At 32.6% G+C, this 16,378-nt stretch overlaps 1 protein-coding gene across 17 annotated transcripts in view; it reads left to right on the forward strand.

Moving 5' to 3' along the window:
• The window catches only part of Trdn (triadin), a 356,336-nt gene that overhangs the window by 80,809 nt on the left and 259,149 nt on the right, over positions 1 to 16,378 (forward strand). For all 17 annotated transcript variants that reach the window (XM_078019258.1, XM_078019265.1, XM_078019269.1 and 14 more), the window contains exon 5: positions 9,719 to 9,778. In XM_078019258.1, the coding sequence (XP_077875384.1) occupies positions 9,719 to 9,778 (60 nt within the window). The remainder of the gene's footprint in view (positions 1 to 9,718; positions 9,779 to 16,378) is intronic.

The raw sequence follows: 16,378 nt of genomic DNA on the forward strand, positions 1-16,378 counted from the left end.
GATGTAGGTAAACCATGTGTTCAGGTTCAAAAACTGTCTTAATTGCAATTATTTTGCTCAAAAAGAGACCAAAACCCAATTCAAATTGGCTTAGTGGAAAAGATTCTTTATTGGTTCAAGAGATGGGAAGATACAAAGCAAAGAAGGCTCTGGCCATAGTTCAATACAAGCTTTTGTATAATGTTTTACATAATGTTTTGCTTCGGACTCTGCTTTCCTTCCTGTTTCATTTGCTTTGTTCTCAGGCATGCTTTCCTTACCTAGTGAAATTATTCACACCAGAAGCTTGAGACCAAAATTATTTTACTTTACTGATGCAGAGAAAGAACCTGTGTCTTCCCCAAATATTACTGCTAAAACAACTTTTTTGTCTCTCACTGATCTGAACTGAGCAACATACCTTTGTTGGAACCAGTATGCCAAAAGATTCAACATAGGAAGTAGCACTCAGCTCCTTGTATTGTGATTAGGAAAGGAACAGTTCCTAAAACTAAAGGAGTGATAGTGTTCCCATAGTGGATTCTACCTAAAAAAAAAAAACCCACAGATGTCCACATCTCTTTTTTGTTATAAGTTCAGAATCCCAGATTATCTTCAGCCTTCAACCTCCAAACTCAGATTTGTGAACTCAGAATCTCAGAGGTCCTGTGGAGGGAGAGGATAGTTTGCTGATAGGATTGAGGGATTGGGAATGAATGATAATGCTGTGGAGTTTCTTGGGTGATGAAAATGCTCTAAAATTGATTGGGGTGATGTTTTCACAGCTCTGTGAACAATTAGAAACTATTATGTTGTATATTTTGAGTAGGTGAGATTTATGAAATGTGAACTATATCTCGATAAAGTTTTTTTTGTTTTAAAAAATAATAAATTGAAATATGTAATTACACTCCATCCCCCCCAAAATTATTTAAGTATCTAAAATATATTTCTAAATCACAACCAGGATGAGAGCCATTGTAATGCAAAAGAGTAATTCTCAAAATAAGAGAATTTGTGCATTGTGAGACCAGTAAGGGAGACAGTTAAGGATAAGTGAATACTGTCATATATTATTTAGACATTGTGTCTACTTTATATAAACTTACTGTTAAGAAAAATACCAAAACATGAATGATAAAATTCAAAATAAGTTAATATTACTATCACATTGATAGAGACCACCATTGTCATAACTATTGATAATGCTATTCAGGTCAATGTATCAAGATATTAAACATAATTGAAATAAACTGGAATGAATGCAGTGAAGATGCATTTGTATTGGTTCACCTTGTACTTTAAACCTGTTATGGTTAAATCACTTAACCTCTGTGGCTCTCAGTTCTCACATCTGTATGACAATGATGCTGTATTTACTGATATCCATTTCCTTGGCAACTATAATATTTTTCCCTCTATGATTAAATTGTGATGTCCTATGTTAATAGTTTTATCATGAGTTTCATCTGAACTACAGCTTTTTAACTCACAGTATGGTCCATAGACCAGCAACTTTTATTTTCTGGGGGCCTTTCTAGTTTAGAAATCCAGGCTCCATCTATACTGATAGAATCCAAATCAACATTTTAAAAATATCCCAAGGTGATTCATACATGCATTAAAATTTGAGAAACATTGATACAGGCAGTTTTTCCATCTTCTAACTGTGGTTCTGAAATTACGTGAGAGCTTATTTAAATCATTGAACCTAAAGTTTCCTCATCAAGGCAAGCTAATTGATTAATTTGGCCTGCAGCTCAGGAAAATGTTTTAAAATCTCCCCAGATGATTCTGATACACAGCCACATGATCATTTCTAGTATATTATCAAATATGAAATGCTCATACTAATATAGCATAAAACCTCATCCATATTTGCAAACTCAATTTGTAATCATCTAATGAAAGTATTATTTGTGCTCATTTCCCCCTGTCCAGTTTATGTACACATGTGAAATTGTATCTAATTTTATGGGTGGAGAAAATAAAACACAGAGGAAAAACATAATAACCAAGATTATAGAGTTTATGGCAAAAATGAGGTTAGGTAGTTTCCATCATAGTAGACTTAGTTTGAAAATTTTTGTAGGGTTCATAATTATGCAACACGAGGTGATTATTTTTCCTGAAAAGTTTGGCTTACTTTACCAAGTAATAAAACATAACAAAATAAAAGTCCAATCTATTTTACATTTATGGATTTGAATAGTCCTGAAGTAATTATCCTCAGTACCTGGTTATCACTATGTCTGGAGTTTAACCCCTGCTCAATCATAAATAATATGTACTTAAAGAGCAGAAAATATTCTTCTTTATACTCATTAATGGTAACTAGTGCAGTTTTCTGAAGTTGTTTTTTGTCAATGTGACTGGGAAAGCACCCATAAATATAGATACCTACACATACTTTGGTGTATTTATCTAAAATATTGAGAATTCAGTAAAATATTTTCCTTAGTATTATTTAACTAGCCATTAAATAGATAACCACATTTGCTCATCTATGGTGATTAATCTTTTGTTTCCTTGTAACTATTGGCAACATCTTAAAAACAGCAATTGCATTTCTATGTTCAAGTGAATAAATAATTTAAAATTTTAATATCAAAATGAGAAAAAATTTATAAGAAGGCATTTTTATTATCTGATTCTTTTAGAGTTGTCTAGAGAAAACAATGATAAGAAGCATTCTTTGAAATACACAATGCTAATAATAATTTAATAAACTGAGTTGTCATATTAAAACAGGATAGTTGCCTTGGCGACAAAGATTATCTTTTTAACTTCTTCAGTTTGTTATTTAAAGTCTTGAATTGTTAATATTTTGCATTTATTAATAGTGTGTGATAGAGAAAAATGGCATGCTTTGAAGTGGTCATGTAAATCTTAGACAAAATTATCAAGTACTCAACTATACATTTGTTATGATTTTAGGCAAGATAAACTACTTATCATAAGCAAAATTACATGTAATATAACAAAATATCTCAGAGAGACCTAGCTACAAATTAAGCTCATTCTTATTTTGCACACTCTATCATTTGTTGTTGCTACCATCAGCCTTCTCCTCCTGGGAGTCCCTAGCCTCTTTTCCCAAGTGCCAAGTGGAGGTCAAGCAGTCAAGCTCAGAGAGTCTTGGAAAAATGTATTGGCTTAATGATTACCATTAGCACTGTGGTAGACATAGAGTTTAGAATTAAACAACTCAAAAGTAAGAAAGTTAACCCAACCAATAAAGTAAATCTTCACTTCAAATTTGGAGAAGATTTGGAGATTTTATCACTGATTATTTCTTTGTAGGTCTCTTCAGGACAACCAAAAAATTTCCCATTACACCTGAAAATTCCAACTTGGGCTACCAAGAGGTTCACTAAAATCTATACTTGTCTTTTTGGATGTGCTGTATAACTGTATTTCCTAAAAGCCCAGATTTTATTATTACCTCCTATAAAATACCATAAATATGTAAGCAAATATTATTAGACAAAAAATATAGAAATCATTGTACCCCCTCCCCCATTCATTAATAGGAAGTGCCAGAGAGATGGAATAGTATCAATCCCAGAGAACAAAGGGAAGGGAAGTTTTTATCCCCTTCCTTTAAGCTAGGTGAAGTAGCACATTCTATGTTTAAATCTTTCCTCCAATTTGTTTCTGTTGAAATGAATATGATATTTGATAGCCAATGTTTTTTTATTAGTATAGTATACTTAATTATAATTTGCTTATTTTTATACAAACATCAGAGAATAAATTTTGAAACAGGTGATATATTTAAAAATAAGCTTATTTCCCTTCATTCATCATTCAGCTTTTTAGTGTTCCAGGAAAACAATATTAAAAATTTTATACAGTATTAAAATGTATTAATCAGTGTTGGATTTTATAAATACCTTACAGATATGTCATTTGATTGCCATAAGAAGTAAAATCATGAAACTTTTCTGAGTATTTGAAATAGAAAGTAAAAATGTAGCATTTTACTCTTCTCAAAAATTCCAACTATAGTCATTTTACTAAACTGAGAGTTGTGTCAAACAAACAGGTAAGATATAGTGTACCACTGCCCTCTATAATAAGCATGAATAAACTTTTTTCATGTTGTATTTCTTTATCAAGTGGTTCTTATATGCCAATCAATCTGTTAGGCATTGAAACTTTAAAAGTGAAATAAAATAGACATAAATCTTGTCATCATCAAATTTAGCATTTACTGAGAAAGAGAGACAAGGGATAATAATAATGATAATAATCAGTATTCAGGTGATGTTTACTTGATGCCAGGTGCTGCTCTACAGCCTTTACTCTTTAACTTATTTTGATTCTTATGTAAACTTATGAGGTAGAGACTATTATTAACCTCATTTTACAGAAGAGATAAGAAATAAAATTCACACAGCTATTAATATTGGAATCAGATTTGAATTTGGGCAGATTGACTCCATCATCTATTCAGCACTAAACTGTATTTTAATGAATGTCAGAAATGAAGATATTTTCATATAGATCTTCTAAAAGATCATCTGTCTTCATTTCTGTATCAAAATGCATGATGTTTTAATTATGTTAGAGCATATAGATTTATGACCTTTTTCCTATGATGACTATTAAAATAATCAAAGATTATTACAATACAGAAATATTAAACCATAAAAATATAATTAATTCATATTTATTCTTGGCTCTATAATAAATTATTACATCTACTCCTGTTTCCTAGCAAATCACAGCTTTGACACATCATTTGACATTGTGCTTTGAATAGGGAGTATGTCATTACTTGTATTGAATAATAAAGCATAAAAATTAGACTTTAAATTATTTGTGTTCTCTAAATAAGGGAAAGTTGGAAATGCATTTAAAATTTAGCAAAAATGTTTTCTGGTGACTTCAAAAGTTTTGCTGTAGAATGAGAGATGAATAACCAAAAAATCTAAGAGGAAACAGAGACTCTTTACAATTTATCTTCACTTGTACCTCCCTATATGTAGCCAGAAAAGTTTCAGTGGAAAATTAAGAGTAGTAAAGGAAACAGAAAAGTATAACCCATCACTGTGGAATTAACTTGCCCTTCTCTTAAATCCTCCATGCCCATGATACCATATTACACTGTGAAACATCAGTAGATGGTTTTCTTAGGCAAGGCTACCTAGGACTCAGTAGATCAAAGTTAGCTCTTTCACTACCTCTTAATGTTTTATAATTGTCACTATTTTTAATGTTATTTTTCACTTCTTTATTTCTCAAAAGTGACATTAAAACTCATCCTTTGAGAACCTATGGGCAATCTTACAACTGTATTGAAATAGTTTGACCTTTATACTTTCTAAGTAACAAAATCTTTAGGATTGTCTGATTTCAAAAATCATTTTATTCTAGCTAGATCTAGTGAGACTTATTACCTTTTCAGAAGCATTTAACTTCCACCTATTCCAAAGCACATATATTGGAGGTAAATAATGGTTGCCTTGATCTTCTTCCTATCCTTTGTATTCAGATTTGGTTTAGATTTAAGTAAACTATACCTTAGAATGTCATAAGTTGTGTGCAGTTTTACACCATTACATATCATTATCACATTACACAAAGTAAAAGCATTCATCTGTCTAAAGAAAATATTAAATAACTAAAATAACTAAACACTGGAGTTAATATAGTATTGGAAAATTTATTTTTTTTGAAGTTTTTGAAAACTGTAAGATAATAAATTTCTATCTTTAGTGACTTAAATTTTTAAATTTAATTTCCCAATCTTATAACAAATGGTGCTTGGCTGGAAAGAGCAATTGAAGGTAACATATCAGGCATCGTCTGGATATGAGAAAATATCTTTCTGAAGCCTAAATTGGTAGCATGCTCTTACTCAATTGGACAGGAGCCTAAATGGTCATCATTTCCTGGCTCAAGTGTAAGGAGACAGAATTGGCACACTGTGTATAGGTTTCATGGGATCCTCTGACATCTGATAGCCACAGGCTATGGTGGAATTCAATCCCCAAAGAAAATGCAATGTAGCAATGAAACACATAGGGAGATGTTGATTTCTTTTTAAGTTTAAATCATGAGATAAATTTGTCCTCTATAAACAGAGAAATATAGATGCATATATGCCTTCACTAGTTTATCTCTTGTTTATATAGAGTTGCCTTTACAGATACATTAATGGCTCTACCATGAATTTTAATTGTTGATATTTCTGAAAAAACAAACAGAAAAACCCTGACTATGTAAGTCTGTATTGCTTCTGTTTGATGTGAGATACTCCCACGTAGGAGAAAGCTGGTGAACCTACCCAGAACAGCAGTTGTCTTCATCTGTGTATGGCTGAAATATCAGAATGAGAAAAATTAATTGGGAATTTATCTTGGATCTTGGTTTGAGTTGTAAAACTGGACTGTAGACACAAAATTTATCATAAAGTAAAAAATAAATGCTCTGAAATATGGCCATTTTTCAAACTTATTTTCTTTTAGTTCTATTTTTGATAAAGTAAAATATAAAGTGCAGCTTCCTACAAGTATTTATCTACCACTTTTAGTTACCTCCCTTCATGTATTTAAGATATGGTGTAGGAAATTCATTTACCCTCGGGCCCACTCACTTCTCACTTTTCTTTTTTCCTGAGTGGTGTTCTTTCTCCTGATTTTTTCAAAATTTATCTTTTCCCCTCTGGTATGAACCCTTACTCATTTCTATTCTGGTTTCTATTTTAACACTTTTTCCTTTTAATTACATCTGCTATAAACACAGAACTAATGGGAGCCAAAATAGTTTCTGGTACTGCTTCTTTCATCTGTTTTTGATGCCCAGTCTTCTACCTACCTTTCAGGGAATCCTGCTGTGAATCAGCCTATACTATGTACCCTCACAACCCCTCCCCCTGCCCAGTGTTTTTTTTCCAAAACCATGTTAGGCTAAGATGCTCTGATAGAATTATTCAGAGAAAATTGCTTTTAGCACCAAATCCAGCAGAAGAATGTGACTCATGTCTGATTTTCCCATGGGAGTTCCAGAATTCCTTCTTGACTTCTATGATTAGATAGCAGGTATCCATGGAATATAGACATTCACACAAATGAACATCCCTACATTCAAGGGGATTGGCAATTGAGAATTTGAAGGCTTCATATCACACAAAAAAAGTAATACTTCATTTAATTCTTTAATTTTGAAATTTTCATCTCATTTTTTATCCCAGTTAATGCTTACTGGGAATATGAAATGCCACATGAAAAGTGACTCCCTTAGCATATCCAATGAATGTTCTAAATCTTTGACAGCTTACTTGCTTTATGGGTCTGAGTTATATAATAAACACCAATCTTCTGCATGACTTCTGTTTGTTTGGATAGGAAGGAAGAAGAAGAAAGTTACTGATAGGGAAAAGTTCAAAATTGTTTTTTCAGTTCATTTGAAGATGATTCAACACTGATTGACCTCATATTTTTAAGATGGTCCTTTGTTCCATTTAAGATTAGACTAGCACTGTCTAATGTACACATTATATTATGTGATTCATACATGCAATTTAAAATTTCCAATTAGCTACATTAAAAATGGAGAGACAAATTGTAGAATTAATTTAAATAATATTTAATCTAATCTATCAGAGCTCAAATAGAGAAGCACAAGTAGAAAGAGATCAGGGGGACTCATTTATATGTTAAAAATTTATTACCAGATGTTTATTTATGTGATTGTAGAAACTGGTCAACCAAATCTAAACCCACAGGACAGGCAGCCAGAACAGGAAGATCATAGGCAAACTTGAACTCATGGGTATGGATCAAAGCTGTGATCCACATAGAGAATTCATCCCTTGTCCTGGGAAAACTCAGGCTTATTTTTAAGTCTTCTCAATGGAATAACACAACCCACCCAGATTATTCATAATCACCTTCTTAAATTCAACTGATTGAGGATTTTTACTCTATTTGCCAAATATCTTTAAGTAATTCCTTGATTAGTATCCCTTGGAAAACACATAGGAACCTAGCTACACTGACACATCTATGAAATTATTACCATCAATATATCCAAAATAATATCATTTCAAAATGTAAGGAATGTAAAACTAACAAGATATTTTACTTATTTTTTAAAATAGCTCTTCATCATCTAGTGTGTATTTTGCAGTTATAGTACATATACACTTGAACTAACCATATATCATGTGCTTAAGACTAACAGAAGTTTACTGGTCACTGCATTGACAATGTAGGTTTGGACATTGGCAAAGAGTTTATCTGGCTGATTATCATGTATTTTTAGAGAAGCAAGACTCATCTAGGGTTTAGTTTGTCTAGCAAGGGACATTTAGCAATATGTGAAGGTATTTTTCATTGTTTTTGCCTGAAGGGTAGTGATGGGAGCTACTGCCATCTAATAGGTGGTACAGGAATGCTGCTAGACATCCTAGAATGCACTGAATAGCACTCCTCACCCTCAATTATTGACTCACCCAATCAGAGAAGGCACTAAACTGAGAAACCCTTTTATAGAGCAGAATTTGGAAATATTAGGGAATGTGAGAAAATTGTGAGAGAGGCAGGATGATGGAAGTTTCCAATGCTCTTTGGAATCTTTCCTTTCTTTATCCTGGAGAAAAATTTTCAGAGATGTGAATAAGCATCTCATCTTGTCCATATTTCTATGACCATATTCAAAATCAGGGATGGGATGTGGGTAGAGGAATGACACTAAATAGTAGAGTGAATGATGCATGGAAAAAATGGAAGAAAAATTATTCAATGATAGTTATTTCCATAACAAATGAGTGGAAATTCATAGGTGCCCTTTTCTGAGGATATTTAGGGTTTTCTTATGGTTGGTCTTCATTTGGTAGACTTCAGGAAAATTACAAAATGCAAGTGAAAACTTACAAATGGAGAATTCAAAACGTGTACAGTAATTAGTACTGTCTCAGACCATCTGTGGAATGAAGTTGTGATAAATAAATAAGTAAATCTTTAGCATTTTTTTTCTAAGAAAAACCATGATATTTAAGATTAAGTCATTTTCAGAGGTAGTAATCATATTTGTAAACTCTAATCTCAAATTTACTTCTATCCAAATTAACTGCAAATTCAGAATAAACTTCATTTGCTAAGATTTGGCAACATATGTATATGGAAGCCAGCAGCAAATTGAATATATTTGTTAAAATCTGATATTTGGAAAAGATGTACAGCTAACTTATTCAATGAAAAGTGTCATATCTGCTTGAAGTAATTATTGGGTAAATGCAATGCCAAATGCTGATTATAAACATAGCTTAGAGTCAGTCAATGCTTCTGAGATATATTTTCTATTAGATAGCTGTTACAGTTCATTTCACAAATTCTTAATTTAATATGTAAAAACAAAATCTTCCTAAATCTAAATGACATTCTTATTGAATATTCTTTATTTGTATTGAGAGTAATTGAAATAAAGTGTAATTATAGTTTGTGATCAATTTTGTCACTAAAAATGATGACAACATATCTGTCAATGTAACTTTTAAAGCTTTTCCAAATAACTGATTTTGAGATGATTCAAATTTTTCTTTATTGAAGTAAATAAGTGATTTTATGTAGCTATATTTTACAAACTCTTTTTTAAAATATATCAAAAAGTTTATTAGACACAAGAATGTATACTTTATGATGAAATGATGAAATTTAGGTATAACTATGTTTAAAATTTTCTGCTTTTTTTAAAAAAAAATTAAATCATAAATTCTGTTTTTCCCTAGAAATACACAAAGAAAAGACTGAAAAGCAGGATAAATCTGAAAAGAAAATTCAAACTAAAGGTAATTGTTCAATTTTATGTTTATTCTTATTATTCCAGGATGTATATTTTGTGTATTCATATGGAAGAAAAACATGATTAATGTGGTTATTTTTTTAAACATTGTTGGTATTACTTCAATAAGTACTTTTACTTTATTAATTTTGGATGTAAATGTGTGAATAATATGTAATGATTGGAATTAAAGTAACTTTAAAGTGTGTGACCATCTTTAAATTATTTGCAGCTGGTTTTTTCTTACTAAATGACAACACAAATAAATTTTTTTGACTTGAACAAACACTTTTATTCTGTTAATAAGTTACTGAGTCAGAGTTCAATTTTTCTTTAACCTGAATTTCTCTGCCATGGGATGCCTTTACATTCTTTGGTGTAGAAATGCAGAGTCATTATGTTCCCTCACGGCCACTTCCCTACACCTTCCCCCCCCTAGCCTCAAGACTCGATGGACAATGACTACAAGATGATTAATATCCCTTTTCACTGAACTGACTCCAGGAACTGAAATCTTGCAGTAGAAGCATTTTAATAATGGCCAGATTTACCTTACTCATCTGACACTTTTTTTTAATGGGTTGTCTATGTCATCATAAAACTTCACAAGAAGTTTTAGGAAGCAAAGACAATCAGAAGGTTGTGTTTCTAAGAATACTCAGGCTTTCCAAATACATGATTTTGGAAGAAAATTAAGAATCTCCTAATTACCATAGTTGTATGATCAAATAAAAAGTAAAAGAATTTCCCTGGGATAAAAATTAAATGTGGTCCAATATTTTTCATATGAAAATGGGCTAATGCAAAATCTGCAGTAAATACAACAACCACTGATTGTAAAATTTCAAATAAAGGAAGTTCTAGTTAACCTTAAATTATATTGGCATGTGTATCTATATTACAAGGTCATGTTGTTGTTGTTTTTAAGCATACGTCATGTACTTCCTTTTTGTGAGGAGCTCAAATCATTCTTTAGACATTATGCCTTTAATCCTAATGCTTGAGTTTGTTCCAGATTGGTCAGCCAATCCTTACACAGTCAGCACACTGAAGCTCACTTGATTGAAATCTATTTATATTTGTACTTAGGGAACTAACGTCTTCTTACTGTTTCCTTTCCTTTTTTGGTTCTTAATTCCTTTGGTCAGGGAAATTGGACACAGCTTTTGGGCACTGATTGACTAAGGGAGCCATGACTGAACTGGCTGTGTATTTTTTTTCCATTTGCTGTAGGTTAAATAGAAACTCAACCAGTTCCACATGAATGGGGTCTCTGGCGGTTTATCTTGAAGAGTCTACTATTAATTTAATTGCAGTGCTGCTGGGAGGGATGTGGTGATGCAGATGGTACCATTTGCATTTTGGACCTGGCTTTTAGAATCTTGCTATCAAAGCCTTTGAGCAGTGGCCTGTAGAGTGGGTTTGTTAAAATAGTGAGTCTTCCATAATTAAAATAGTGAATTTGGCTGAAGTTTAAAATAAATTTCTCAAAGACTGGGCTGGTGATTAGTTACCTGACTGTATTTCTTGAGTAGACCAAATCCATTTTGTGAAAGTGAATATATTTTTCAAGCAAGAGAAAAATGGGACTTCAGCTTAGCAACACTGAATGGGGCATCAAAGATAGTTCATCACTTTATTTCTCCACAGTTTTTCTGTATTCATGTGAATCAAACATTTCATTTTACTCCTCAGTTTCCTATCTAGAATCCAGGTAGATTAACACATCTCTGTAGACAAATTGTTCAGTGATGATTTAGTTTTATAACCATTGATACATGTAAACAAATACTGTATTCTGTATGCCATGTTTCATATCGGCTATGATTATATATGATGGATAGTTAGGAATCGAAATTGTTATTTAAGTATTTTGAACTCTTACAAGAAGGTAACAGTATAATTATTTGTAATGATTATAAACAAGACAACAAATATCAGCCTAAAAAGACCCTTTATGACTCTAAAGACTCTAAACGACTCTAATACTCTAAAGCTGGTGTGTTTGTGCAGAAATAAATATTTTGATGCTAAAAGAACCTAGATAATACCCTATTTTTGATTTTTTTTTCCTTCTAGAGATTCCTATGGTCTCAGGGCTATGTAGATACTTAGAAAAGCTTTGGGAATCTATACCTGTTTGATTTATTCATCAATGGAAGTACAGAAAAACCAAAGAAAATATAACCTCAGAAAAAAGATTTCCAAAATAATTCCATATAAATATATTAATTTATTTTAAATGTCAAAGAATTAATCAATTCCAATTCTTACTCTTTGTCACAGAAAATTTTATAGTCATCCACATTAAGTGATTTAAATGAATATTAGTCTTTTAATTATATTTGTTCCTCTGTTAATTTTGTTTGATGCTGTTCATCAGGGAAGAATACAGCAATTTCATGGAGCTAAACAGTAAGCCTTTTAATTCATAACCTGGCAATGAGTATCTATTATGGTGCTTAGCATAAGCCCTGGCACGTTAGTTAAGGTTGACTTTCAAACTAATTTAACCTTGGGTTTTATAAAGAGGTAAGAATTTAGTTTGTAAATATATTCAGGATAATGTATGTACTTCTGACCTTGTATTAAATTCATATAGTAATACTGGGGAATATTAATTTGCTTAGAAGAAACTTACACCATACTGTAACTTTTCCTAGATTACCAAACATTATTTACCCAATTACTGCTCATATCTATATAGCCACTGCTGAGTAGGCAGATTGAGTTTGGCACAATTCCATAAGCTGTGGGAAGTGATCAGTGTACTCCAGTCCTAGTGAACTTGAAAAAGTCTGATTTCATATCAGGGTTATGGTTTCAAACATAAGGCCTTATAGGTCAAAATAAACATGCAGAATTCACTTGTATTTATAGCATAATATTTTATATATTCTTGTCTAACTTTTAAGACCTAATAAATGTCCAAATGGAGATAAAGAGGCAGTCTTGAGCCCATGAGTGTTTCAGATGAATGGATGTCCCTTGTGGATGTAGAGCTACATTTTAAATGAGAAATGGTGACCAGTCTTTGGTAGCCACCAACAGTCTGAGGATGCATCATTGTCATAAATTATTCTGCCTACAAGTTTCTTAAGTGAAAAGTTACATACAGTCTTATGGTAAGGAAAGGCAGAGACTAGTGATATTTGTCATACATTAATAAAAGGTCCCAGTCATGATTATTTTTTTAAGACCCACAATACATACTTAGACATGCTTGTACAATTAATAAACTAAGAGTGTGTTATATGATTTTTTTGACAAAGTAAGATGATACTAGTATTTTCTCCTATTTTAAGAAAGTTCTTGAATTAACCAATCTGGGTGATAATCCAAGTTTATTAATTTTTTTCTATGTGACCTTGGACCAACTGATTAATCTTCTTTAGTCTTTGTTTCCTCATATGTAAAATGGGGATAATGGAATTATTGTAAGGATTATGTGGTGATTATGTAAAGCAAGTAGGCAATTCTTAAAATAATTCTTGTCTAATTATAAATAGTAACTATCAGCTAATTACCAAAGTCCTTCTTAATCATCTCTGATTAAAAAACTGACTGTCCCTTGCAAGTTTCTTATGTAAATTAATTCTTTCTCTACAGTATTTAATATCTATATGACAATAGGCTGGAGGAATTTAAGATGTGTTGTCCCAAGATCTTCTGACATAACGTTAAACTACCTGTACTGCCATGCCACATTTGTGCTCCCTTTCTTAAAGAGAGAGAGAGAGAGAGAGAGAGAGAGAGAGAGAGAGAGAGAGAGAGAGAGAGAGAGAGAGAGGGAGAGAGAGAGATATGAATGTTTATTTGACATGAACCAAATACTATACTTTCTTATTTATAATCTAATATTTTACCTCATCTTCAAAAAATAATCACATATGGTAGGTAAAATGCTATTTATAACTTAGAATACTGAAATTTTCTTGTGCTCAGTGATTCTTTGTCTCATTTTTAATAAGTTGGGCAATCTAGTTTTAGCCATAGTTTTCTCTAACTTAAGAACATGTGGCTTTCTCACTATATGTCTAATGTCCCTTCTATTTTTGCTCTTTTGTGCCAGAATTTTCTAACTTTTATATTTAGAATTTGTCTCTAAACCTGTGGTTAGGGTCTTGCTATATGCTGTTTCATCTCACTATTCTACTTGCATATTCACATGTCTACCAGTGCCCAGGCACCATATCTATTCTCTCCCCATTGGTTTGTGATCCATATGGCCTGGTGTTATCCAAATCTGATAGCTTGCCTGTATTGCAAGAACCAGCTAGTCAATAAGCTGTATATATCAATAAGACTCCTCTCTCAAAATTTTACATTTAATAAGACTGACAAATATGATAGTACACTACTTATAACTGATGAAAATGCCAAATTGCTTGTTATAGATGTATTAGTTTCCTGAGGTTTCTGTAACAAATACTCAAACTTGGTGTTCAAAAAAAAAAAAAAAGAAACAAACATAATATTTCCCCCTTTCATAGTAGCTGTAGAGGCCAGAAATTCAAAATCAGTTTTATTGACATAAAATAAAAGAGACAGGTGAGTTACATTTCCTTAGAGACTCTAGGAGAATATCTCTTTCCTCCCTCTCACAGCCTATGGTGGCTACTGATATTCCTTGGATTGTGACTGCCTCACTCTGATTTCTGCCTCTGTGATCATTCTGCTATCTTCCCTTCTGACTTCAGTCTCCCCCTACCTCACTATAATAAGGATACATGTGATTACTTTTAGGCCCCAACTGGATAATGCAAGATAATCTACCTACCTCAACTTTATGGCAGTTATGAAAGATACAGTTAGATGTTTATATACATGCCTCATCTAAGAAGCATTTGAGTTACAAGCCCAGCCTATGACTCTTTCTCTATAAAGTCCAATCCTGCTTAGACTCTTGTCCTATGTTCTCTTCACTGTAATTTAGTCTACTCTCTTTACCATTTCTATCACCTCCACAACTGTCTCACAGTCTTTTTGACAATTACTTTGTTACTGATTTCCTTGCATTAATCTCTCAAGCAAATGCTAATCATAACACTTTACTTGCTTAAATCCATTGTTGGTGTCTCAGTGCCTAAGAGATAAATGTCACATGTTGTAATATGGCACCAGAGATCCTCCTCACACAATCTTTGACACCCTTACCTACAAATTTGTGGCTTTGTACCCATTATTGCATATCTAACCTGCTCTGCAACCTCTTCAGTAACTCCTCCAACATTGCCACCTCTTTCTGCCTGCTGCCACTGGTACTCCCAGCCCAGCTAAAGCCTCCTATGTTGTAGGTAGGCTGAGCTGTTGGGCAGGCCTTAAACAGACATAGTGCTATCTTGAAACCCTGAGCCTTTCTGTGCTCTGTTCTCTGGACACCAGGCCCCTCCTATGTAGTCATTTAGCAGGGTGCTTGTTCACTTCTTTGATTCTCATATGGAATTCCAGTTCCTTTCACCAGCTTCTGCTGTCCTTCACTGAAGGCATGTAGGCTCTGTCTCCATGCTACTCTAATAACCCAGTTTTTACCTTTTTAACCATTTTGACAACACATGAGTTATAGATAGAGTGACCAACTCACTCAGTGAGGGCAAGGAACTAGTTTATCTCCAAACATGTTCTAGATCAGCTTTACTTCTGACATATGACTGCATTTCTTTATCTCAAAACAAAGAGATTCAGGCTCAATAATCTCTCAGACTCTTGCCAGCTATGAATTTGTATGCTTAAATTAAATTAAAAATCACTTTAACATCTAACAAAGCACCCAACACACTCAAAAAATATCCAAATAATAAATGAATGGATGAGTTATTGCTATTTTGTTAATCTTTGCTTGATTTTTATAAAGATATTCTTTTACATTTATGTGCTTCATATATATAATGCTATATATGTACATAATATATAAACACACACACACATGCATAAAATTACTCAACTTTAATTGGGCTATTAAAATGTCAAATTTATTTGGTCAGAGGCAATCACCAATTTGATAGTAAAACAAAAAATGATCTATAATCTGCAATCTGAAACCAATCTCACAGAAACAAAATTGTGATAATATAACTTAAAGTAGTAAAATCTAATCTGGACAATTGGGAAAATGTGAAAAAGAAAAAAGCAGAAAGAAACAAATGAAACACTCATGATCCAATTATCTGGAGTAAAAAAGGAATTTATTTTTAATTTTGCTCTGGTTTTTTCCTCCCTGCAGTTGCTTGTTTATTGTACATTGTCTTATTTCTCTTGCAATTGCAAATTTCACTGTTGGTTTCAGATAATATTAAAACTTCTATTTAAGTATTAAACATGTTAGTTTACTCACAGAGCAGAACAAACCAGAAAAGACAAGAAATTAGTAGTAAACATAACTAGAAGAATGCTTCTGGTGGAAAGGAAACCTGCTGGGTACTCCGACCACAGGTGTGGGGTGCATCCACCTGGGATATCAGGTGTTCAGATGAAGAAGTGACCTCAGGAATAAGGAGGCAGTTCACACAGCCAGCTGGCAGATGGTCAGCTTCAGAGATTTGTTGGTAGGAAAGGGAGGTATTCTTAGAGGCAGACTAAAAGAAAAAGCTGGCCACAACAATTTTTT

Source organism: Ictidomys tridecemlineatus, chromosome 8, assembly GCF_052094955.1.
Source record: "Ictidomys tridecemlineatus isolate mIctTri1 chromosome 8, mIctTri1.hap1, whole genome shotgun sequence".
Lineage (NCBI taxonomy): Eukaryota > Metazoa > Chordata > Mammalia > Rodentia > Sciuridae > Ictidomys > Ictidomys tridecemlineatus.